Here is a 27,574-nt window from a genome sequence, read left to right on the forward strand (position 1 = left end):
ATCAATCAATGTGGCATTATGTCTAGGTGCTGCAAGGGTAGGTAATAGCACACGTAGCACAGCAGATGCTTTTCCATAAATTTCAGACCGTATCATGCAGACTTTTTGACTACATTTAGTTGCGCATTGTAGAAATGATTTATTCGCACAAAAACTTGTTCGAAAAACATCGTTTGGTCGAATCGCAATACCGGTGTTCTGTTGTGTGATATACTTGCAGCCATTACCAGCTCAGAGCCATCACTACTAACAGAGGCATAGTCATGGAGTGGATTTTGTGGAAACCTTTTGAAACTCCTTTTGAAATGCAGATTCCATCTTCAATATTTCTTGGCTCATTTGCAATTCAGTGATTGGTATTATCAGTTATTAGTTGTGTTTTAGTTAGTTAGTTCTTCAGTTCCAGTTAGCCATTTTGAAAATATAGTAGATTGTTCTAGTCTGGACTGGTGCCGTTCACTAGCATTGTCTGCTTCACGACAACTGATTGTCCATTCATTATCATTGCTAAAATTGTGATTCAAGAATTGAACAGCAAAGACGGAAGTCTTCAGGGAGTTCTGTCTCGGAATCGCCGGGACTTACAGATACAATTTCAGCGGAACGTTAGGACATCCAGAAAAGCGACCACATTCTTCGCAATCCTCATAGCATATCTTCTTCATTCACAAAGGATTGTAGCTATAGAAATACTTTTTTTTTGATTTTATTGCATGGCCGCAGTAATCGCATTGTCATCAGTAAGACGTCGTGTGAATTCTTCAATTCCTCCATGTCTCAAAGCTTTGGTAAGACTTCCATAAATGAGGGAAGCATCTCATTCAACAATGATTATTGTTCACGCAGGATTCGAACGCACCGCAAGAGGGTCGGGGCCTTCGCGAAAATACGGAAATTCCATATAAAATGTCAATTTTAATCTTAAAATTACTTAAATACCAAATTAACCTGAAAAAAATAGGAGAAAGGTAACACCAACGAATACCGTCACAAAACAACGACTAAACGAAACATTCAAATTATCCAAACAAGTTCGTGCAACAATTGCAATATCTTCATAAAAACATGTACTCATAACGCACGACCAACGCCATTAATTGGAGCTGGGTGAAGTTGAACCCGTCATTGTCGGGGTCTCACACAGTAAATATCAATCAATATTATCATTCACAGAAGACATATAAATTTATTGATCCAATTACTTCAATCATCTGCCCACTGTCCCGTTTTGAGCCTCGAAGGACTTAGGGCTGAGCACAATGATCGAAGTATTCGCATCTGAATCGAGTATTAATGATAATGATTTGAGTTTAGTGAGATATGATTCCTTCCTGTACTGAAATTATATGCTGCTTGCCACTAAATGTTTATTTATCACAGAAAATTATAGTTTCGATAGTATATTTCAATTATTTAATCCTTGAATCATGTGGTACTATCTCAGCATACAAAACATGTACTCGATTCAGAACTGAATCCCTCTTGTACTTGATTACGCCCATCCCTAAATACGGATGCAGAGTAACCTCCATGTATGACATCAGATAATGGTAGATTCAAGATGAAGAAACCATTCACAATAGACTCAACCTGGGAGGTGCGGAGACCTTGGCAGAATTTTACAACAATAACGATTACAGCATATCAATCACACGCCCTCGAATCAAAATCTCATGAGATCACAGCACAAAAATGTCCGGCTGAAACAAAGAGAAATAACTAAATCCTGTAAAAAATTATTGCGAAAGGGCACAGTTACTGACTGGTAGTGACGAGAAAAGAAAACGTTAGCGTAACAAAAATGACAAACAACATAGATCGTAGATAGGTATTGCATATTTGAAGAGCTTCTTGCACTGCATAATTTCAATACACAATTGAACCATATCTTCATATCGAAATAAACGCAAATATTTCGACTGACACTCATCAGGGGTTTTCGTAGAGAATCAGTTAAAGATAAACAATGTTCTTGCCAATTCTCTGCTAGTCGCTGACGACTACCCCTGACGAGCGTCAGCCGAAAATATTCCGGTTCATTTCGATATGAAATATTAATCAATTGTATATTGAAAAAAGATATCTCTACCAGATGCCAGCTTTAATGTCTCTGGTTCGACAAGACACGTATTACAACAAGCGTCTCAGCACTGAAAATAAAATTGGACAAGTGGTAAAAATATGATGTGCTTTGTCGCGTGAAAACGCACGACACGGCAGAAAATGTACTTAAAATCCAGGACACCATCATGATATGCGGCTGGATGATATTCACAATTGAAACGTAGAACAAGTCATTAATGTGGAAAATCCCCATTTGCTGCCACGATTTGGTGTAGAAAAAAATTCAAGGAACATACAAAACAGTTCCAACTTTCTCATGTAAAAATCGTATATGCAGCAATCTTATCGCATGACACTTTAATATCCAGTGAAAAATAGAGAAAAATCAGGAAACGTGTCTTTCAACGGTCTGTGGACATATGAGCATGCGACACTTCAGCATATGGGTTAAAATTAGCATTGGAATTGCGTTAGATTAAGAGTTAGGGTTCGGGTCGCAGTTTGACAGCTAGAACATTTTCGGCATTTCAAAATTAGATCACAACTGTAATTATACAAATCAGATCAGAATGACTGAATTCGCAAAACTTGAATGATGCCGAATTGGAGAGAAAGAAATCAAAAATCAAAAGTTTCCGCATTTCCGCCACCGCATCACACGCAATCTGCTTCCATTTCCGCGATTGCATTCGCCAGCCTTTCATAGTCACAAAACTCGTTGTAGATATGCGACGAGATCCGCACGTATAGTTTGTTTTGGATACAAACGACAGCTGTGTCGATCTTGTAGTCGTTGTACAGCTGCTGTTCGATGACGGACGATATGGTCGACAATTCTTCTCGTCGATTGGCGTAGAGCGGCGCCGGCAGCGACACGCAGCACGTCATTCCTAGGAGGGCAAAATCGTAAAGTATCAATTGACGAAACATACTTTTAGGGGCGTCAGAGTTGGATAAACTCACAAACATACCACAGTCGCAATCAAGGGCTGTGCATGAATAGCTTGGGACGTAGGAAATTCTGTCATTGAGCTACACAGCTTCAATCGTTTCGTTTAAATTTAGCCAAATTTGCTGTGTGCTTCTGTAGGTTGGAATTGAGCCAAAAATGGTGTGCAGTGATTTTAGGCAAATCCAGACTTGTTATTTTGTTTATTGATATACAATCTATTTTACGTTCTTTACTCCTTCTGTCTTATGATTTTATCCTCATCTTGGTAATATATTATAAGAACATGACTCAAATACATCAAAAATCCCCAGCTGCTCCATCGGGTCATAAGTATTGCTGGTATTTGCTACAGAAAAGGAGCGTTCCGTTTTGTTGCTTATGGTAGCTCAATTTTATCAGCCCAAAATTGGATGAACACAAGACAAATACACTATGAAGCCAGCACAACAGTGATGCAACCAGATACCTAAGCGAAACCAATATGGAGCAGTACGATTTAACAATCAGAATTACGATTCGCATTGTAACACAGCAATAACAAACTTTGAAGTTCACGACATAATATTTGCAACTGTGAATGTAAAAACAATATACCATATACACAAATAAAGCAAATTGATGGATGATTTGTAAGTTATAAAGAATATCTTTTTGTTTATATCAACTGAGATTGGTCAAGTAAATAATCGTTGATTGCAAAACTTTAAAGCGATTATTGGTTTCACTTTTGAATCTGTCTGAATCCCTTTTGTGTCAGAATGTTATAGCAAATATATTGTTCACAATGAAACTGGAAAAAATACGATACCATTCATGTCCAACGGTGCAAGCAAGTCCGCGTCCCACTGAGACTGAAACAACTGAATCGCTTTCCGCAACAGCGAATGCGAGTATTTGCAAATCTTTTTGAAATCCATCGATTCCCAGAAGTTCAAGGCCGAAAAAACGGCGAAACGCGAGCAAATGCTCCTGGGGTCTAAAAACCGAATACCTTTCGGATAATTTGGCGTAACTCGTACTCAGTTATGACTAGGAGTGGTCACAATGATTTGAGTACTACAATCTGAAAGATAAACTTTTTTTCGGATACGAGGATTCACAAATTGTTAGGTTGCCTGAAAAAAGGCTGCACACCGAATTTGGCTCAATTTCAACCAGCCGAAGCCGCTGCAGAGACAATTGAAATTGCTGAATTTATTTTTGAAAAATTATACCGTACAACATACCTTGGGACGAATAATTCGTCTCGATGGCGAATTCACTATTTTGCAAATCACCACTTCCTTTCTTCCTATACACAAACGAGCAGCCTTTTGCAGAACACAGCCACCGATCACACGACCCTACGTAGTAGTCCGGGGCCAGATACGAGAGATTCAACGGCTCCTGTCCGAATCCGTGAGAGCCATTTATCAGCACCGGCACGCCTCTGGAATATTGATGAGCAAATACAATGCATCCTTACTCAAATAGCTGGATAATTGAATAGTATATTTATATTGAAATGAACCCGAATATTTTCGGCTGTCACTCGTCAGGGGTAATCGTCAGCAACTAGTAGAGAATTCAAAAGAACATCGTATATCAACAGTCGTAGCACAAAATATGACGTCACCAAGCACGAAATGCCGAATACGAGAGCGTTCAATGTACTCTTTTAGATGATGCACGAACTCTTTTTGTTGACACAGCCTTGGCTGGTGCATTTTGATAAAAGTCGACTCCAAGGCGCACAAATGAAAGTGTGAGCGACCCTTTCCGAGTATGCGAAATCAGTCGTCTCGATAATTTTTCGCACAGGCGGGATTATCCAACAAGTTTTTGCCAATTGCAGAATTTACGGCCTTTGATTGTTCCGCATCAATCTTGAGCAGATGAGTTAAGGGTGGGCTTTTCACCGAGCGTGTTCTAATGAATCTAGGGACATGTTATTTTATGCGTAGAATTAGTTAGTAGAATTATTGATATCCAAGTAAGTATACTAAGTATGAATCAGTATTCAAGTCGGCAAGACCTGTGTCATTGAATATCTTTTATTTTTCCTATGTAACAGAAAGTACGGTCCCTTAAATGCAGCACGAAAATATGCGTCATATATTCTTAGACCCTTACTTCATGTGACAGAGCAAAACCATCTCTTTTATGGGCAAGATAAATCCGTAACTGGCCGGCGAATGATCGAAAACAGCCAGCGTGGTTTCCTCGTCCAGAGTCTCGGAAAGGACGCTGACTATGTCGTCATGGTTTTGCAGGGGTAACAGTAGCGTCTCTTCCTGGCAACGGGAGCCCGTCTTTTCGCAGATGTCTTTTATCGCGGTTCTAGTCTCGTCTGAAAGGAATCGTTTTACCCTTAGGGCCTTAGCTAAATCAAGGCCTACAGAATAAACTTCGCATTTGACTGTAAAGATTCAGGGGGTAGGCACTTTTGTGTTAGGTAAAATTTGGTATTGCGATATGTTTTAAACTAGTGATTCCCAAACTGAGTGCCGCCACAGATTCTCTTTCTTGAATTTTGGAAAATGACTGAAAAATATTGAAGTTTTACACACAAGCATATCTGACTTAAAAGCAGTCGAACTTCTTTAACAGCTGATAAACAATCACACATGACCAAATATGTCCATGAAACCAATCATGGCCTTGTCAATAAGTGGTGTATAATGTCTACATCATAACTCGTCTGTTATGTCACGAAGAAATTCTTGGACTCGTTCCAAATCAACTCAAAAAACAAGCAACAGTGTCGTAAATCACGAGTACATTGTCTGGACGTCAAGATAGATGGATAGAAGATAAAAGACAGAAGATTGATAAAAAGATAGATAGATAGGATAGATAGACAGAGAGGCAGACAGACAGACGGATAGATAAACTGGAAATGATTCAACCACCTTATAGCATAATCACGAGTGAGATTTCAAGTTAGAACATATTATACGTAAAGCATTGCCCTCCACCAGCATAGTGCCTGATAAAACTACGCAACGTCTCCACCCAATATTACAGTAAGACGCATCACGTACCGCTTGAGAAACTCAAGTAATAGATGGAGGAGCGCTGCGAAAGCCGTAAATCATCAAGGACGGTGTCCATACCGGAACGGACCGTGTCGGTAAAGGACAGATTGTTCTGTTCGCATCCTGAATAAAAAAATATCTATTATTAATGGAGCAATTTTTTGACATTTCAAAAAGAGTCGAAATTAGGTCAAAATTGTAGCGTTAGGTCAAAAAGTGTCAAAATTCTTTCACAACCTGCATTTGTTTGTATCGTAGATTTTGCACTGTCGGAGAACTTATTGACATTTTACAGCTTGTAGCCTACTTTTATAGACGGCCCATTGTCTGCTTATTGTGAATCATAACCATTCAAATAAAACAAATAGGTTGACATGGTGTTGTGCCCAACGTACCGCAATATCCTAACTGAAGCAAGACTGTGTGGGCATTGCATGGTTCTTATATCGAGAAGCCCATGATGAAATATTGTAATGTAGACAACATTGTCAGAATGAAGCAACACGGTTTGTCACCAGCGGTGTACGCAAAACTTGACTGTTGCCAGCCAACAACTGCTGCTGATGAACGTTCTTTCTCCATTCTTGGCAAGCTACTTAGTAATGACAGACACTTTCTACCGGAGAATGCAGGAAAGAATCTTTCGTTGTACCGCAACAGATTTTAATTATTTCTACCATAATACGTTACGCAACTACTGGAATTCTCCATAGCGCTAAATTTTGTTAAAATCAAGTTTTTTGTTGAAAAAATATGTCAGTTTTCGACTCAAAAAAGTTTTTCCAGGCCGAACTACTTCGTAAGGACAGACAGTTCCAACCAGAAATGAAGCTAAATATTACAATTCTAACATTATGTGGGAAAACACCTAAATTTGGTCAAAATTAAGTTTTTTAATGTAAAAAAATGACAAAATTTCAATTTTTTAGGTCAAAATCTTCCGTTTTTCGGTAAAAAACTTATTCTAGTTATTAAACAATATAACCAAGTGTACCATACATAATACTCAAGAATTCCATAGTTCAAATGTGTACCTTTCACACAATCAGAACAAAATATTGCTAGCATAGCAGCTTCACATATGATCTCGATATTCGGAAGACATGTCTACCTAGAAGCGCATTTCCAAAACTTCAGAGCATCAAATCATGAAGCAGGTTTACAAACATCGCTATGTCGGGATCTAAAATGTACTAGAAAGGCTGCGTCTGGATCAGGGTTGTAACCAAGTCACAAGTCAATTTGACTTCGATAGTTTTGACTCGAGTCATTTCCAATTCACCTCCGAGTCAAGTCAAGGTTCGTCGATATTAGCACCGTTCCGATATAATCTGTCGGGTGCCAACGATAAGCCCAACTTACCCACAAAGTTTGCGAATCTCTTCCGCAATTGCTTCATCCACGGCGGACACGGCTTTCTGAAGAACGATTGCGGCCTGCTCTCAATGTACCGCTGGCAGCGATGCGTAAGCTCCAAGGAATTTACCAAAGTGGAGCCGCGTTCGCCGTGATTGAGAAATATGTAGTCCTAAAATGAAATGAAGACAACATTCCATTACCTAATATTACTATACGCTGTGCATCAACAACAGTGTTAAAAAAAAAAACCTTCAAAACATGGTTTTCGCACACAACAAAAAGATGATAATGAACCCCTGAAACTGGGTCAGCAAACCACTGGGACTTTGCACCCCAGTTAATAACCACTGCACTAGTTACCCAGATTGTGCACTGCAATATTCAGTTCAGCGTCTCAAATTTCTGTTTCGCAAAATTTAATTTCTCAAAAACCTATTCCTAATCGCAATTTTACACAGGTAAAAGCAAGCTCGAAGTCTAAACCAAGATCTGTAGTGAACTTCAACGACACATTATCAACAGCATTTGATAAATTTATTTCTTACAAATTAGCGAGCCTCATCACAAATACTAGTAGCGAACACGAAACAGAATTCGAAATAGAACGACTAACCTGGTCCAGGTAGAAAAAGTCTCTTTTTGCCTCCAATCCAGACGAAAACTTGCCGCAGACGTCCACGTATTTTGTCATCTGCGACGAAAACTCATCGCCTGTCGCGATCTATAAATGCATGATAATTTCAATCTTTATTACAGCTACCAGAACTTTTTGTTTCGAACATATACGACTGTTTTGGCACAAGCAGACAGTAAATAGAAACCCACACTGGGTAAATCGCTTCGCAAGCCCGATTTTACAGACACAGCACCAAATTTTTCTGAACAAATCCACATCCAACGTTGGAACAATGTACGCTAGGGCTGGTCAAAAATAACTTTTTACTTCAAACTTGAAATTTGAACAAATTTTTTTATATATTTTAATGGCAACCCCATGAAACTGTTAAGTTTTCTAAAAACAACACGAACAACAGCAAATTTGACTCAATTCGAACCCGTAGAAGCAAAGTTGTTGGTTACCAAAAATCATATTTTAAAATAAAGTAAATATGGTGGGAAATTCTTTTATTAATTATAGAACTATTCACAGTAAATATCATGATTTTTCAAATACAAATTTTTAAAAATATTATTCAATTATTATCATTAATTTGGTGTACAGCATTTTTTTTAGCCACCCTGACAATTTTATCATGTAGCCAGTGAAGTTTGAAAAAAAGGTGTAGTGGGTGAAAAAAGGTACCGTCGAATCGGAGTATTTCCTTTTTGACGCAGCCAGAGACGGAAACCTCTCCTGAAACTTGTTTAAAGACGATTTTGAGAGAGAAAACGCTTCCGACAATTCGACGGGATGGCTTTGCATGCGCGAGTTCGGACGGGCGTCGGTTTGCGTCGAAGTAGTCTTCTGCAAAATCAAAGGGCACGAATTGTTTGCAATATCTGAAAATGATATTACCGCGTTGCCAAGTTCTCGTATGCTAATTGCCAATAGCAGCCAATTTGAAACAACAGAGATAAAATCCGTGAAGGAATCAATGTATGTTGAATAGATATTGGGTCGGAAGCAGGCTTAATTCATCGTAAAATGTTGAAATTTGCGAAGGAATGCAAAGAAATCACCACCGCGGCTTTTAAAACACTATCTTATTTAACATTTTTCAGCCTTATTGTCAGCCTTGTTGTCAAAACTAGGCCTAGAGCACAAGTCAATTCTATTTTTATGGCTTTGACTCGAGTCAAGTCGAGTCATTTTCAAATCACCACTGAGTCCAAGTCACTGTCATGTGAATCTGGCCTTTTACAACTCTGCCCGAGTGATATCGAATCGCTAGTATTCATAATATACCAATTTTCTTCGCTTTTAACAGTTTCTGGAAGCATTTTCAAGTATCAGTACTGATAGACGAAATACTAATAGTCTGGCAACTTTACTATTATTCGAAATTACAATAAAATGCCTGTCTTGGTAGACCCAGTCTCGAGTCATATGACTCGAGTACAAGTCGAGTCACCAGAAAATTGCGACTAGAGTGCTAGATTATATTGTGGTCAGCATTTAAAAAGTAAAATGTCCCATTACCCGGTTAACTGCAGCCCGCAAATGGCCGCTAGCATCCGTGTCGTTTTCCGCAGCCGGGAATTCGTTGTTCATCCACTTGCGGATATACTTTGCCGAGACTTTGAAATTCTTCACGGCGGCGTCGACGCCTTTTCGCCTCGCAAAATTGGCGATGCGCGACCGAAACTGCTGCCTTCTCAACGCCATTATCGACTGAAAATGACTCGCGTCTTAGCAAAGGATTTGAATCAGTGGTAAAACAAATTTTCAAATCTTACTGTCATTTTTTACATAGTTGTTCTAATTGCATATTTTATTTTTTATATTCAACTATTATTACTATACCTAAGCAACTAATAACCTACATTAAGACTAACTCACTTCTTTCCCAGGGCCGCTCAAAGCCTGACTAGACCCGATCGTGTTAGAGCCCGCGCATTCACCCAGCCAATACTCGATATCGTCTTCCGAAACCTTGAAGAAACTGGCCGCGGCCTTGTTCCCGTGACGCCGGGCATATGAAATGATCTTCATCCTCGTAGAGTGGCCCAGGGCCGATCCCCTGAACAGGCCTGTAGACTTAGTCTGCGTTTTCGACTGCTTTGAAGCGTTTTCCAGTTTTTTCTTCTTACGCGGGGGTCGGAAGTCAACGTCGGTATCGTGAATGTCGTCAACGGCAATTTCGTCAGTCACTCGTAGCGCCACAGAGTCTTTTTTTGGCGTGTCATCGCCTTCCTACATATAGAGGTGTTCAGTAACGGTGTATTTTTCCGAGTGCTGATATAGTTTTTGCATACTGGCGCTAGATTAGCAGTTATGTCTTACACCCATGGTTGTTAACAGATATATCACAACTTTATATGTAAATTCCAAGATGCAAGAAGGCTTGTCCGAATGCAGCATCAAATTCTTAAATTCATTTCGATTTTATAAGTATTAACCGTATTTTTCTGCACGGTGTCCTTTCCTATTCAAGCAAGTTACAAGAGAGAGGTGTGGAGACTTATGAACGAATTTAGTTGAATTGCGACAGGGTAATAAAGCTAAATCTGGCAGTAAAATAGAGGCTATACAGCAGACATCAGCATTGTGCGGCCTGTGAAAAGTCCCTTGTAATCTAGACTAAAGAAACTATTTATAATGTTGATGTGTGAACAGAAACTACTGTATAAAATCATCCAGAAGTGCGTTCACTTTGAAGTCTAGTGTATTTAAGCACCATGATTACGTAACCTACATACATCACGTGAGTAATCCAGCTTTAAAAGAAAGTCAATACAGCAAATTGAAGTTACAAGTCACTGTTTCCAAACTAAAGTTTAAATCTTGTTTGTTGTCAGGTCAGTTACGTCACGCGTTTCCAAATCCTACTTCGTAAAATATAGCAATCGATGCACGTAATTAGAGGTCATCCACACTCGCAAACGATGTTATGGCGAGCAATGAAAGACGCCGCTGAAGGCCGACATTTCAACAAGACTTGGAGCGCTACATATTTGTTTAACGTACATCAAGTTGAGCGCTCTCTTCGCTCTGATTATTCTAAATTTCACGCTAGTGACGACATATTTGATGATACAATCGCTATTTATTTTGAGTAATGGAGTTCCTCTAATCCTAGGCCTTTGACGCTGCAACCAACCTCGAGCACGGCCTCCTTCCTCAGCTTTGGTTCCGCTTTACGCCAGGATCTGATAGTGGATTCGCTGATATCGTATCTTCTGGCGGAGGCCGCGTTTCCGACTTTTTGGGCGTACTCGACCACGGACAACTTGAAGGCGGGAGTTCGCTTACCCCCAACTTGATCGTTCGGAACCTGCCGATGAGCAATCGCAGTCAGTAACAGAGTCAATATCAAAGTACTATAAGCGGTTATGATTATAAACCGCTTCTACTCCTTCATTTACTCGGAGATCACTACTAGTATTCGGAGTACTAACTCAGGGGCGGCCAACCCGCGAGAAGGTTTTGCGTGGCCCGCAATCTAATTCTCGATATTAGTTAGATTGGGGCCCACGATACGATAAGTTATATCGTAGGCCCCTGTTATATTATATAAAAAAATGATAACCGCGGTAAAATATTGTGAACTTACAAGGCCAACCAAAAATTTGATTACCCCGACCGCGAAATTTGGGATGTTGATGACTAAATTATCAGTTCCGACGCATTGTCGTAGCCAGGGGCCAGCCACAATTTTCGTACATCTTTGTATATGACGATAAAGTGGAATATTTCGTGGCAGATATACTTGAATTTATATTTTTCTTGTCGCTCCGCGCGATTTATAGCCACTCGTTTTTTTTTGGCTTTTGGTATTGGGACCCCTTCCAGTGTACAAACTGATTGACACAAATTCGCCAAAAGAATTCGAATCCATCCCAACAATAAATGTTTTACCGACCACACTATACTATCCATTATTCCCCATTCAATTGGGAAGCACACGCACTCAAAATTACACATATGGTAGAGTTGTTAAGTTATGTCCGTCAGACAAGTGACCAAACTTACCGTCTTGGCATCAACACCCACGCTCTTTGCAATACTGTTTCTCTGTAATGAGAGAAGGGCGCTCATTAATTTGCTGCCATAGTTACTGGTCTGCGTACTCCAGGTTAATAACTCTTGATGCAGGAGTGTCATACTTATTTTAAACAATAATTCAATGCATTTTTATATTTATTTCACAGTTTCACCCTAGCATATTCAATATTCATATTGAAATAAACCCGAATATTTTCAGCTGACACTTGTCTGGGGTTATCGTCAGCGACTTGGTGAAGAATTGTAGAAAAAATTATGCATGCGCATTATGGCGCAATGACTCGAGTACGAATAGAGTCAACAAACAAATTGACTCAAGTGAACGAAAAATCACTTCATTTGAATAGGCCTTTATTCAAGATGTCTTACCGTGTGCGTTTTATCGCTCGTGCTCGTCACGCTTTCGGCGAGGCCCGTCTTGCTCAGAAACGTGGCACACCATTCGTTTATGGGCACGAAGTCGGGCTCGCCAATTTCGGCCGCGTACTTCATGGCCTGGTGCTTGACGGCGCGCTCCGATACCTCAAGCGACAGGGAGATTTGTTGCACGATCCAGGTCTGGAGTTTGTCCTCGATCACGTCGATCGAATTGTGAAACTGAAAATTTTAAATTTTACTGCCTACTTGATAAAATTGCTTGGTCCAACCTTTATAGGCATTGCAATATAAGAAAATGGTTTTGGATTTATTTAATAAAATTATATATAGAATTTTATCAAATTTCACTGGCTATACCCCATGAAATTGTTAGGTTGTCTGAGATAACGCTGCACAATAAATTCGGCTCAATTCCAACCAGCAGAAGTGAAGTTATTGTGGAACAAAATTTAAGATTTCAAATCATAGTATTTACAATGGGTAGATCTATAATACATATAAAAAGAATTTGCCACAGTAAATACTATCTTTTTTCAAATCCAAAATTCTGTGCGATAACTCCACTTTTACCGGTTGGAATTGAGCCAAATTTGTTGCGAGTACTGCAAATGGCGGACACGTTAAAAACCAAGGTTTGAATTCAAAAAGTTGACAACGGTAGACACAAAAGACCAAACAAACCCCGTTTTTCACATCCTGGTTTCGCCATCTTCGATTATCGGCGGTTAACAAACCGTTGGATCTGGCAACTCTTCTTTGGTTCCGATTTATTCTCGACGCGAGCAAGTCGATGTCAAGGATTGACTGAAGATAGGAAACAACGCAAACGATATAGCTTCTTAATCGATGAAAGCTTCAATCCAGGATTGCAATGAGTAAGGCGTTTTTTATTGACATGTAACAAAAGCCCAAATTAAGTCAAAATTGTAAACAAAGTCAAAACTTTTTTGCAACCTGCATTTCGTTTGTCGGTGAACTTATCATTTGACATTTTACAGCTTAGAGCCTACCGTTGTAGACGGCCCATTGTCCGCTCATTGTGAATCATAAACATTCAAATGAAACAAATAGGTTGACATGGTGTTATGCTCAACGTACCGCAATATCCGAACTGAAGCAAGACTGCGTGAGCATTGGACTGTTCTTATCTCAAGAAGTGCATGATGAAAAATTGTGATGTAGACAACATTGACAGAATGAAGCAACACCGTTTGTCACCAGCAGTGTACGCACAACTTCAGTATTGTCAGCGAACAACTGCTGCTGTTGAACGTTCTTTCTCCATTCTTGGCAAGCTACTTAGTAAGGACAGACACTTTCTACCCGAGAATGTAGGAAAGTATCTCGGTGGTGATTTGAAAATTACTTGAATCAAAACACTATGACTCGGACTCGACCCTCAGCTCACAGACTTGGACTCGGAGTTGACTCGGTAGTGATTTGAAAATGACTCGACTTGACTTGAATCAAAACACTATGACTCGGACTCGACCCTCAGCTCACCGACTTGGACTCGGAGTTGACTCGGTAGTGATTTGAAAATGACTCGACTTGACTCGAGTCAAAACTATGAAAGTGACATTGACTTGAGACTAAGGACCTTGCGACTTGGGTACAACCGTGCACTGCACACCACACTTATGCCCTACCACAATCCAGAAAAACTAAACCCGACCGCTTTCTCACCCCCGTATTTTCAGCCTCGTTCCGCGCCTTCGCTTTCAGCTCGGTCCATTTTAACAGCCAGTCGTACACGGTCCGGCGGGGCATACCGTAGCGCTTAGACGCCTCCTTGACGCCGACGTTTTCCAGCACCAGATCTCGCATGACTTGCATTCGAAATTCCAAAGAGTAGCGACTGGTGCCTTGCCCGCTCGCGAACAGCTCCTGCGAAATGCCGACATTTAAATATATTTAATTTGCTTCGAGGTACAGATTTTCAATATACAACTGAATAATGTATTCAAAGGTAAATTACAATTTTATAGTATATATTCATATTGAAATGAACCCGAATATTTTCGACTGACACTCGTCAGGGGTAATTGTCAGCAAGTAGTAGAGAATTGAAAGGACATTGCATATCGACAATCGTATCACAAAATATGACGTCACCGGCATCAAATTTCGGAGTGAAGATAGCGCTTAACCTCCATCTTTAGATGGTACACAAACTCCTGTAAGCACAGACCTAGTTGGTGTGAAAGTGCGAACTGCCTCTCCTGACAACACAAAATCTGTCACGCAAACAGAATTATACAGAAAATGTTTGCCGATGGCAAAATTTACGGTCTTTTCCTGTTCATCAGGGGATGAGTGAAGGGTGAGCCTTTCGCGCAGTTTGATTTGCGTGTTCTAATTTATCTAGGGTTATGTGATCCTGCTCGAGCACTCTTCTTTTCCCCGATTATTTGAAATTTCATGCTGGTGACGTCATATTTTGTGATACGATTGATGATCTACTGATGTTCTGTACGATTCTCTGCTAGTTGCTGACGATTACCCCTGACGAGTGTCAGGCGGAATTATTCGGGCTCATTTCAATATCAATATACTATTCAATTGTATATTGAAGTGCTGTACCTCCAAGAAGCTCTTCAAACATTTACTTACGATACTTGATTATTTTTTTGAACAACTTATCGGTTGCCCTTTGTGATAATGCTATGGATTGATGACGACATCACAGGTATGTCATTTCCGCTAACGTCTGTAGCTTTGTATTGTGCTATGTTTCGTACGCTGTCATACATACAATCAAGATAAACAGCTTTTCACAGTGGAAAATACTATCGGAACTACACATTAGGGCTCTTCAAAATGACTTTTTTTCTCAAATCGTACTGGCTAGTTGATAAAATTGTTAGGTTACCTAATTTAAGCCTACACACAAAATTTGGTTCAATTCCAGCCAGTAACTGCTTTGCTACAGGAGAAGAAAGAAGAAAGTCTCTATTTATTAGCCTATATAAAAATAAATAAAACAAAAAATTTGAAATTTTCCTGTTCACTCCATGAAAGTGTTAGGCTGTCTATAGAAACGATGCTCACCAAATTTGGTTCAATTCCAACCAGTGGAAGCGGAATTATTGCCGTCGAAAAATTTGGATTTGAATAAAATAGTATTTAAGGTGAGCACCAGGCGCGTAGCCAGAGGGGGATTTCGGGGGTCGGTACCCCCTCCTTTAGAAGCGTGAAACCCCCTTCTTAAACGCGAAACCCCTTTCTTTTGAAATGATCGTTCTGACGCTAATGGTCGGTTGCAATTCAATAAGTCGTATTATCAGTGTTGAGTGCGGCCAATTAGTGAAAGGCGTGTAGCCAATTAGCGTCCGTGCGCGATGCACTGCACAATGTAACGCGACACGATCATCCGCTGAGATGATTGCGAGATTAGGTCATTCATTGCCGCGTGCTCGGCAATAGTTGCTAGCCTGATTTGTCGCGTCTCCAACAAGCCTAGTTCCGCCGGCTTGAATAATCTCATCTGCTATAGGCCCGGTGTGCACGATATCATCGCTGACCTACACAACCGCATCTGCAAGCGGCCTAGTATACGAAAGATATCGCTAGCCTAACTACCGCGTCTCTGGCCTACCATGCTTTGGCTCATATTTCCCGATGCCTCGGATAAAATGGTCGTTAAGTATATGCTGATTAGCGATTAAAGAGTGACATCCCGAAACTGAATTACATCGAATGTGCGCAAACATATGCGACGCGTGCGTACGTACATGCGAAATTGATTTCCGTTAATACTTGAACATAACCATCAAAAGCTGTGTGTCAAGGCTAAAAAGAGGTAAGGTTTGAACCACCTGAAATCGGCGTCATTATAGCTCGTATTCCATAAAAACTCGTACATTTTGAATTGCGCAAATCGTCGCTGAGGCTACGTAAGACGCATTGCTAAGCGCGCGTATTTAGTTGTTCGACGCATTGATAAGCGCACGATATCATTGGTTGGCCTACACAATCGCATATGCAATAGGCCTAATACGAAAGATATATCAATAGATCATCGCTAGCCTAACTCCATCGCTAGCCTAACTATCGCGTCTCGGGCCCAGCATGGTTTGGCTCCTATCTCTCGATGGCTTGGAGACCATGCCATTATTGTATGCTGATTAGCGATTGTGATTACAGAGTGACATCGCGAAACTGAAAGACATCGAATGTCAGTAAACATGTGCGACGCGTGCGTGATATATCTCCGCTAATACTTAACATAACCATCAGAATATGTGTGTCGACTTGAGTTATAAAATAGGACAGGTTTGAAGCACCTGAAATCGGCGTCATTATGGCACATATTCTCAAAAATCTCGGACATTTCGACTTGCGCAAATAGTCGACGAGGCTGCGTTGATGAGCGCGCGTATTTAATTGTTCGACGCTTTGATAAGCGCAGGTATTTAATTGTTGACGACAGATCAGGGAGTCGCTAATTAACAGTCCTTCCGGACTCGTCGACAAGCTTATCAAACGCGTATAATCGCGAACACGAGGAGATTGTATAATGTATAACCGTCATTTACGCATGTACTTAACCCTAATGAATTGACGCTATATTAAGTAAATTCGCAAAACATCGAAACCCCGCCCTTCTATTTTAAAACCCCTTCCTTATTTTTCGGCTGGCTACGCGCCTGGTGAGCACAACTATAATAAATAAACAAAGAATCGGTCACCGTAAATACTATTTTATTCAGATTCAAATTTTTCGACGGCAATAACTACGCTTCCACTGGTTGGAATTGAACCAAATTTGGTGAGCATCGTTTCTATAGACAGCCTAACACTTTCATGGGGTGAACAGAAAATTTTCAAATTTTTTATTATTTATTTTTATATAATAAATAGAAACTTTCTTCTCCTGTAGCAAATCGGTTACTGGCTGGAATTGAACCAAATTTGGTGTGTAGGCTTAAATTAGGTAACCTAACAATTTTATCAAGTAGCCAGTACGATTTGAGAAAAAAGTCATTTTTGAAGAGCCTCACTAGACATGCTAATATATATAGCCTATACCAGCATCGTATGACCATTCGATGCGAATAAAAATCGAAGATATTCAAATCAGCAAATAATTTTTAAAAATAAATAAATTGCCGAGGCTCTCACCCGACAAATCTTCTCAAAGTTGTCCGGGTCTGGGTCCTTCTCCCTCGGAATCTCGTCCTCCAAAATTTCGTGCAAAGATTTCGGTCGAGAATCTTCGTCTCGCGTTTGAGACAGATTGTTTGCGTCGCGAGACCTTTGTTTTCTGGCGCGATCTCGCGTTTTGATGCGTCTCACCTTTGAAAAGGGTTCAGCAACAATAATTCGATCTTAGAAAATTGAATAGTATATTGATATTGAAATGAAACCGAACATTTTCGGCTGACACTCGTCAGGGGTAATTGTCTGCAATCAGTAGAGAGTCCAAAAGAACATTGTATATCAACAATCGTAGCACAAAATATCAAGGTTGTAACCAAGTCACAAGGTTCCGAGTCGCAAGTCAATCTCACTTTTATAGTTTTGACTCGAGTCAAGTCGAGTCATTTTCAATTCACCACCGAGTCAAGTCAGATTCCGAGTCAGCGAGCAGAGGGTCGAGTCCGAGTCATAATGTTTTGACTCGAGTCCGAGTCCAAGTTTATGTTCACTAGGGTGGAGTGAAAAAGAAAAATTTGAATTTCAAAAAATGCCTTCGATATTTGGTCTTGAATCTCAAATAAATAACTGTTATCATTTCAGGCTCTCGCACGCTCTAATGGCCAAGCAATTTCTCCAAACGAGCCAAAAATAGCTACTTTTGCTATATCTTGATAACCGCATATGACGGAAAGCCAGTTTTGGGCTTAAAATCTGCGGAAGCAACATGTTTCTATCTCATTTTGTGCATCTACTACTGTACTCTGGTTAGATTAGGTCATTAGGAATTAGGGTAAGGGTAGGTTAGGATTATATAAAGAAGCGCAGCACTTACACTTGAATAGGTGGCTTGCTTCCTCCAACTCGTGATCAGGTCCGGGTCAATGTGGAACAGGCTACCGGCGTATTTAGATGAGCATTTGCGTCGCTTTATGAATGTCCGCACAGACTCCACAAAGTCTTCAGAATAGATTTCGTCGCGGGGCGGTTCTTCTTTCTATATATAGAATAAAAAATGAAATGAATCTGTGACAGTGGTTGTCGGTAGACTGTTCAAATAATTAAAAAATCCAAATTATACTGGCTACTTGATAAAATTGCTGCGCACCAATTTTGGCTTAATTCCGACCTATAGAAGCATTTAGGTATAAAAAATTATGAATTTATTTAGTAATAAGAATTTTTTCCAAAATTTACTTTCTACCTCTGAAATTGTAAGGTTGCATAAAAAAACGCTACACAACAAATTTGGATCAATTCCAGCCAGAAGAAGGGAAGTTATTAGGCACAAAATTTTGCGATTTGAAAAAAAAACGTGCCTGGGTATACCTAACGCACATGAAGACTTACCACCACACTACAGCATTAAAATCAAAATAATATACTCACAAGTTGAATTCCAGCATGTTTAGCCCAGGCGTAGACAGTACAGATGGGTATGTCAAAATGTGTTGCCGTCGCTGAGCTACATCTGGACTTGCGCACGTGATCAATAACTGTGCCTTTGAAGTAGTGAAAATTCCTGTACTGAGACGCCATCTAAACAATAGCACGGCAGTGAAGACAATTTCAAAATGAAAATCGAGGTACCTAAAAAAATGGCCTCAAAGGGAATTGTATGATACATTTATCAGATTTCAGACGATAGCGGTTAATGCATGTCAGTTCTGTTTCTGGAAAAGATTCAATGGTTACGCAAAGCAACTAAATATCAGATCATATTTGGACAACTATATAATTCTAATTGCCTAATTAGAGCAAAGTGCAGGAAATCTAATTCTGATCAAATTTGTGAAAGTTTCCTACACGCTCGTTTCAACTTTTATCGAAAAAATTGTGTAGCTACAATTCTAATTTTAATCTAATTTGGGAAAAAACTGTGTAGCCAGCAGTAGACAACTGAACAATTTCATGAGGTTATGGGTGAAATTTAAAATTTTCAAACTCTAACTACTCTTTCTTCTTCAGGTTGGAACTGAGCCATATTTGGCGAACAGTGTTTTTTTTAGCCAACATAACAATTTTATCGAATACCCAGTAAAATTTGAAGAAGTTAAATTTGAACATCCCCAACAACATTCGGCAGTAGAGGAAATGTTTTTGGGTTTAAATTTAAGCCCCAATCAAAAAATAGGATTCCAAATACAAACCAGTTCCTTTAAGACCAGAGGTGGCCAGCCTTTTTTGCTATGCACTGCCGTGTTTCGATTTAGCACAATTTTTTTTTACCTAAAAAGGAAGGTTTTCACCTAAAAATCTAAATCCTGACATTTTTGAACCTTAAAAAACTTAATTTTGACCAAATTTCGACCTAACGTATGCAAATTAGATGTTTTATCACATAATGCTAGAATTGTACTAATTAACTTCATTTCTGGTTGGAGCTATCTGTCCTTACGAAGTAGTGTGGCCTGAAGAAACTTTTTTGAATCAAAAACTGACAAATTTTTACATGAAAAAACTTTATTTTAACGAAATCTGGCCGTATGAAGACTTCCAGTAATTACATCACGTCTTATGGTAGAAATAATTAAAATTGCATGTAGTACAACTAAAGACACCTTCCTACATTCTCGGGTAAAAATTGTCCTTATTAAGTGTCTGTGCTTACAATTTTGACAAAATTCTGACTTTTTTTCATTCATATTATTAGTTTTACATATTACCATCTAACATTTATCCTTTCTCAGCCCGTGTGATCAGATTCACCGGTAAAGTTGATGCCTTCGAAAATGTGAGGCAACAAGATATAAATGATGATGCATCTTCGGACGGGCCAATTGTTATTAGCCCCTTTGTTGCATGCTGTTATTTCGTGACCTCCCATCAGGATTTTGGTATAACCAACGGATATTGGAATCGCTCAAACAAATTTCACTCGCGAGGAGCACACGATTCCAATTTGGTATTTCTTTATGGGGCGCATCAATTTCCTCTGCCGTTCGCGTCTGTACTGTGGGGCCCAGATTGCGAAGGGCACTGCTAATTCAAAATCGCATTGAATATAGCACATAGCGCGAGGGAAATTTCAAGATAGATTAAAATCCAACACATACTAATTACATTACGTGTCGAAGGCAGCAGATTGGCCACAACTCGCTAAGACGCTTACGGCTTACCAATCTGTGCTTTTCTCTCCGATCGTCATCTGGTATATACGAGGGATTGCGTTTGAAAAGCTGAGAGAGAGGCCTGGGGTTGATCGAATTAAACCAGCCCGAGTCTTGACTCGAACTCTCCGATACGTTCTGACGATGGCTGTCTACTTTGGCAGACTTCCTTCGTGCAGATACGATATCCAGTTGACCGTCATTCGTTGGCTTCACCTTGGGCTTCTGGTTCTGCGAACAGATGTATACAATTGAATAACATTGAAATCAACCCGAATATTTTCGGCTGACACTCGTCAGAGGTAGAGAATTGGAAAAAACATAGTGTATCAACAATCGTATCACCAAATCACTGGCATGGAATTTCGAATAATCGCTCAAGCGCAATGTACAATTTCTAGATGGATTTTTGAATATAGGTCTGCTTGTGTTATAAACTTTGTAACAAAAATAAATATCAAGAAATGATAATGTTTCATGAATAATAGCTTTTAAAACAGGCGGGCAATTTACTATTCACGGAGACTAGAAATTATATGCAACTCGAATTCATGATATAATACTTTGCGATACGATTGTTACTGTACAATTTTCCTTCCAATTCTCTACCAGTTGCTGACTAATAACCTGAAAAAATTGAGATCTCAATATGATCAATTATTCAATCGCATACATATCTGTCAGTTCGAAGCCAGCTGCGTAGAACGTCTGCGTCGATCTCCAACATCTTGGACGCGCGGTCAATGGCGCATTTACGTCTCCTGATGTACCGCACAACGGTCAATATGAAATCGTCGGAAAAATCTTTCGGATTATCCACACACTAAACGCAGTAAGACAATTTGTCATTTACGGAATCGGCAATATGAGCAGTCAAACTTGTACAAACTATTGGATTTTTAAAACACGCAGCCGGAACTCGAACTGCCCACTTTTCAAAAATAGCAACTAGAACTAGAACTATCCACTTTTCAAAGCTAGAACTAGAACTACCCACTTTTCAAAGCTAGAACTAGAACTACCCACTTTTCAAAAATAGCAACTAGAACTAGAACTATCCACTTTTCAAAGCTAGAACTAGAACTACCCACTTTTCAAAGCTAGAACTAGAACTACCCACTTTTCAAAAATCGCAACTAGAACTAGAACTACCCACTTTTCAAAGCTAGAACTACCCACTTTTCAAAACCAGCAACTAGAACCAGAACTACCGGTACCCACTTTTCAGAACTCGCAACTAGAACCAGAACTACCCACTTTTCAAAGCCAGAACTAGAACTACCCACTTTTCAAAAATGGAAACTAGAACTAGAACTACCCACTTTTCAAAAATGGAAACTAGAACTAGAACTACCCACTTTTCAGAACTCGAAACCAGAACTAGAACTACCCACTTTTTAAAACCGCAACTAGAACTAGAACTACTCCCTTTTCAAAACTTGCAACCAGAACTAGAACTACCCACTTTTCAAAGCTAGAACTAGAACTACCCACTTTTCAAAAATGGAAACTAGAACTAGAACTACCCCTTTTCAAAGCTAGAACTAGAACTACCCACTTTTCAGAACTCGCAACTAGGACTAGAACTACCCACTTTCCAAAGCTAGAACTAGAACTACCCACTTTTCAAAAATGGAAACTAGAACTAGAACTACCCCTTTTCAAAGCTAGAACTAGAACTACCCACTTTTCAATAATCGCAACTAGAACTAGAGCTACGACTAACGACCTTCACTATTTCACAACTAAAAACAGAGCTAGCTAAATTCAATTCTGAAGAAACTCATTCATTTATATTTTATCGGAATCGGATCGGCTGGAGCAGGACTTCAAACCTCAATTTTCCTTTTCCTTTTGATGTCCTCCAGAGCAAGTCCCAAGTTCTCCAAAATTACCGGGCTGACGATATTGGAAATTACAGATTCGCGTCGCACCTGAACAATTAAAATAAGATGATTTACAAAAAATCAGTTTATTTCAAGTCAGGGTAGTCCTAGTGGCTACAAGTAAGGGTTGAAGGTCAATTTCAATTAAATTCCAATATTAAGAATATGAATAGAGTCAAGTCCAGTCGTGGAATGATTAGAGTCATTACAACCCTGGACATGGGCTACCTTGTTGGCGTCGTCTCTCCAACACCGTATAAGCTCAGAGTCCAGACCAAAATCCTCTGCCGCAAATTCCAGCGAGCATCTCCTCTTTCTCACATATTCCACGACGGCCGTTTTGAAACGTTGCGTGTATTCCTCGTCTGGCTCCGGCTCGTGGGGCCACTGAAAAACATTTTCAGCTTTTCAAATTAGATCAGAATTGAAATTATAGCTACACAGTTTTTACAAATTCGGTAAGTACCGAAGCTATACCCTCAATCAGGTTCCAAGTTTACAAAATCATCCATTGTTAATTAACACACCGATATTTTAGCTTGGTAAAATTTCCTGAAGTAGCCTACCATTTAGCCTACGAATAATTTCCAACGCATAGCAAAATAATGTCAAGTTGAAATTTAAAAGTATTCATGTTGAGAATCGAATGCCGCCAGTAGTTTGATTAGAAAAAAACTAGTCAAGTAACTAAGATGTAGAAGCATTTCGCTACTCACCTCAATTCCTCAGTGTGGCTAGGCCTATATTACAGATCTACATAAAAAATTTGAGATCGCCAATTAAAAGTATTGCTTGAAAAACTTCTTGGAGGTACAGAACTTCAATATAGAATAAAATGGTACATTCATATTATAAAAAACCCGAATATATTCAGCTGACACTCGTCAGGGGTAATTATCAGTAATTAATTGAAAATTAGTAAGAGCATTGCACATCAACAATCGTATCACCTTGATCCTGCTCTCTGAGTACCCTTTGTTGATTTTTTTAATCCAAACGCCGACCGTGTCGAAGGGAATCCCGTACCGACGGGAAGCTTTTGTTTTTGACAGGTGCTTAGTCGCATACATGACCACCTTTTTCTTGAAAGCGTGACTGAAGACTAGCTGGCTTTGCTCGTTCTAAAAAGCAATGTCGATTCAGCTGGCTTCAAGCACAAATGGTGCCAATAGATATTATTATTGGAGGAAATCATAGACACCATTCCGTGACCTTCCTAAACAATAAAAATAGGAAAGTTTCCTTGCATTGGATTACCACCACTGCCATCTGATTGGTGAAACCTAGCCAATTAAAAACGGTGCACGAATCTAAACGCATGTGATGCCAAGGGTCATCACGTGCGAAGTTTAAATATGTACCTTTTATGCGATCACAAAGAATATAATGCAAGTGTTCTATATCGCGTTGAAGATTATTTGGTATTGTTCGACCATAACTATTTCATCGTGCTGTGTGACAATGCCATGGTTTGATCACAGTTGAACAGATTGCGTGTATAGCTTTGTAATACACGACTATATGTGCAGTATGCCGTGATATGGCCCACAGAGATTGTTTACAGTTTTCGGCTGTGGAAAATAGTGTTGAAACCAGGGTTGCAATCAAGTCACAAGGCTTTGAGTCACAAGTCAATCTCACTTAATTATGATTGTGACTCGAGTCAAGTCATTTTCAATTTGCCACTGAGTCAAGTGCGAGTCCAAGTCAGCGACCAGAGGGTCAAGTCCGAGTCCAAGCCATTGTGTTGAGTGTTGACTGCTCAGTTTCCAGTTAAAGTCTTGTTAAACCCACTTTTTGTAACTCGTAGTGTTTGGTGTATCGAATGGTTCACATAGTATACTAATTTTCCTCACTTTTAACAGTGTCTGGTCGCAATTTTAAGTACCAGTACCTATACACGAAATCCCAATAAGGTGGTTACTTTACTATTTTTCAAAATTACAATGAAATTACAGTTTTAGCCGTCTGAGTCTCGAGTCATACGACTTGGTTCGAGTCATGCGCGATGACTCGAGTCCAATTCGAATCAATACACAGATTGACTCGCGTCGAGACATTTCTGTATTTTGAAAATATGACTCGAGTCAAGTCGAGTCATCAAAAAATCATGACCCGAGTCGAATCGTGACTTGAGTCATTACAACCCTGATTAGAATGCACAATGGATTCAGATTCGTGTATTCGAATAACTATTCCCAGCCCGAGTGGATAGGCGATGACCCAAAATCTAAATGGCATAATGCTATTGAGAATTTCCATTGCAAAAACTGACCAAAATCCCTTGAACTTATATAAATAGTTTTGCGCTGTAGCAAGGTCTAGCAAGTAACGCATAACCCTCACAGACACACAAAAGTATAATTACTTCTTCACTGACCAAATCTGACACACGTAAGCACATCGATGAGTAACTGAACAAATTACCTCGTCTGAACTTTCGTGGAGAGAATCCTCTTCGGCGTTTTGTTGCATTTCCATTCCAAGAAAGCCCGACACCATACCCGTCTCACCCAGATTTATATCGGCACCGCATTGAGAGAAAAGCGAGCGTATGCTATTGAGACAGCTTGACATCTCATCCACAGATGGGTTTACCAACGCCTGAGACTTTTCATCGACTATCTTTTGACCACAAGGGAGCAGCTCACTGTCATTCTCAGTTGAGCTTGTAACTTCGAGATCTTTTTCCTCGTCAGGTGGAACCGGACTTAGTATTATGTCCTCGGATTGTTCCTTATTACGGTTGATCTGTTCATCCATAGCATCAACTGCTTGACATAAGATATCGTCCATATTGTCATCATCTAGTTCCATACCGGTTTCATATTCCTTATTTACAAACGCATCTTTCGGTGGTATAGCTTGAGCAAATATATCGAGGCTAATATCCGGCAAATCATTGTTTTTGAACAAGTCAGGTGGAGACAAGTCATCGGTCGATTTTTTTGCACATTCCACTTTTTCATTATCATTTCTTGGATGGACTGCGGTATTTTTCTGATTATTGCTGTTAATCTTCATCAAATCTCCTGATTTGCGGGACATGCCAGACTCCATGATCTCACCAAATAGCGCTGAGATTTAAAACATAAAGCACCAAGACCATCGCAATTTCAAGAACTACACAGAGCTATAACCGAACAGTCTCAACTACTCTCTGTCACAGTTATAAGACAGGGTTGTAATCAAATCATAACGTTCCGAGACACAAGTCAATCAAACTTTTATAGTTTTGATTAGAGTCAAGTCGAGTCATTTCCAACTCACCACCGAGTCAAGTCTGAGTCCATGTCACTGAGCAAATGGCCGAGTCCGATTCCAAGGTTACAGACTCGAGTCTGAGTCGAAGTGATTGTGCCATACATTTCAACTTCAACTAAGGTTCAGCTCAATTTTTGTGCAACTCATTGGTGATATCGAAGGTATCATATTCATAATATAATCATTTTTATCGCTCTTGACCGGTGCTGATACGCGATAGTTGAATAATATAAGCCACATACAATGTCTGAGTTGGAGTCAATGACTGTTGGAGTCACGAGTATAAGTCGAGTCTATAGGCAAAGGCAGGCTACGCAAAGTGACTCTAGTCGATTCAAGTCATTTTCCATTTTTAACAAACTGACAATAAACATCCTAAACAAATACGCTGGTAAATGTTTCATCCAAATTTTGTTAGCGCTGTCTGTATTGTATATATGTGATGTACCGTAACCCCTAGCACAGTGCTTGTACCAGTCTCGATATGCACAAATTCGAAATTGTGTACCACGTAGGGCGCTGATGATACTGATGAGTGATAGGGATACTAAACTTGGATATAGCTTACAACTGATTGCAGCATAAATAAATGAACTCGAAAGAATTTCGGCATGACCCTTATTGGATGAGCTTTAGCTGTTTTCTTACAAATCCTATTCCAAGATTGGTGCAGAAGTAATGAAGATGGTTGCCCATTTGCAACTTCGCGGCTATATACACCGTACATGAAAAATTGGACATGGATTTACTGTCTCAACTGTAATTAAAATCCGTAAACGAGAGAGGGGACTTGGAGTTGACAACGAATTGTATCGCAGTCTTGTGGTGACTGATGGTTTATTGAAATGATGAAATTGTCATTAGGAATTGAAGTACTATCTTTTCATTGTATCGCAGTTTTGTGGTGTTTTGAAACGATGAAAAATACTAATAAAACCGATTCATTGATTGATTGATTGGTTACCGACTTACCGATCCGGTATCATAACAACGCGACCTCGTTTCAGTCCTGTTCGTATAAACATCGCCTCAACACGTGAAAACTTCTCTTGTAAGCGTGACGAGACCGTTTTATAGTTTCTCTAGCATGTCGCAATCTGTAAAAGTCTGGGAAACACTGGTAAATATATACTAATAGAAGTAGGACTGCAGAACGAAACCAACGCTGAACATTTATCAACAATCAGTCCACACAATTTCCACTTCACACTTCCCGCAATCACGTCTGCTCTAAAACCGGATTCGGATATCAATTTTCCAAATTCGGTGGATACAACGAGGGAAGCAAAGACATAAACGGAGCCCAAAATTATATCAACCATGATAAAAATAGCGTAAATCAATAAAGACTGTAGTCTATAATAAATTTTATCATATGGTAACTCACCGCCGGTTCAAGTCTGGGCAATATCGACTGAGCTCTATAAACGCAATATCACGCTTCGAAGTGTCGGGGATATATCTGGGGTTCTCCTCCCACCCGTGCCTCGCCGTTTTCCGTCGTCTTCACAAGAGATGGAAGACCCGATGAAGGACGAATGAATAGAGCAACAAGAATCGTCAAAAACAGAGATTCGTCACGCCGAGGTGGATGTTAAATTGAGAGACCGTACTTGTCGTTTCGAGATCCTCCAATCTGTCCATTACATCGCATTATGTATATTGCGTCAATGATATATACCTGTATCATTGTTTGTGTATACCATTTTGAATATTGCGTCTTGAAATGACAGAGCTCC

The 27,574-nt window shown here is 39.7% G+C and overlaps 1 protein-coding gene across 4 annotated transcripts; it reads right to left on the reverse strand.

The window, feature by feature from the left end:
* Window positions 1-948: 948 nt before the first annotated feature.
* Window positions 949-27,045, reverse strand: LOC145445147 (uncharacterized). Of its 4 annotated transcripts, none has more exons than XM_080323284.1 (24): window positions 24,999-27,045; window positions 23,522-23,692; window positions 22,800-22,958; window positions 22,521-22,619; window positions 21,359-21,508; window positions 20,695-20,916; window positions 18,965-19,114; window positions 18,411-18,572; window positions 17,561-17,734; window positions 14,123-14,323; window positions 13,118-13,240; window positions 12,428-12,655; window positions 12,026-12,067; window positions 11,150-11,327; window positions 9,893-10,242; window positions 9,533-9,724; window positions 8,696-8,857; window positions 8,006-8,113; window positions 7,396-7,561; window positions 6,040-6,156; window positions 5,129-5,345; window positions 4,243-4,445; window positions 3,825-3,992; window positions 949-2,954 (listed from the first exon to the last, which is right to left on the reverse strand). In XM_080323284.1, the coding sequence occupies exons 1-24, from the start codon at window positions 25,629-25,631 to the stop codon at window positions 2,719-2,721; spliced, it is 4,611 nt and encodes a 1,536-aa protein (XP_080179410.1). In that variant the 5' UTR covers window positions 25,632-27,045; the 3' UTR covers window positions 949-2,718. The 4 variants fall into 4 exon arrangements, with proteins under 4 accessions (XP_080179410.1, XP_080179408.1, XP_080179411.1 ...); XM_080323282.1 differs by having other exon boundaries at window positions 9,893-10,246; window positions 11,154-11,327; window positions 24,999-27,042; XM_080323285.1 differs by lacking the exon at window positions 13,118-13,240 and having other exon boundaries at window positions 9,893-10,246; window positions 11,154-11,327; window positions 24,999-27,043.
* Window positions 27,046-27,574: the final 529 nt, after the last annotated feature.

Source organism: Botryllus schlosseri, chromosome 8 (genome assembly GCF_051294905.1).
Source record: "Botryllus schlosseri isolate E-star chromosome 8, Bs_hap1, whole genome shotgun sequence".
In the NCBI taxonomy this organism is placed as follows: Eukaryota; Metazoa; Chordata; class Ascidiacea; order Stolidobranchia; family Styelidae; genus Botryllus; species Botryllus schlosseri.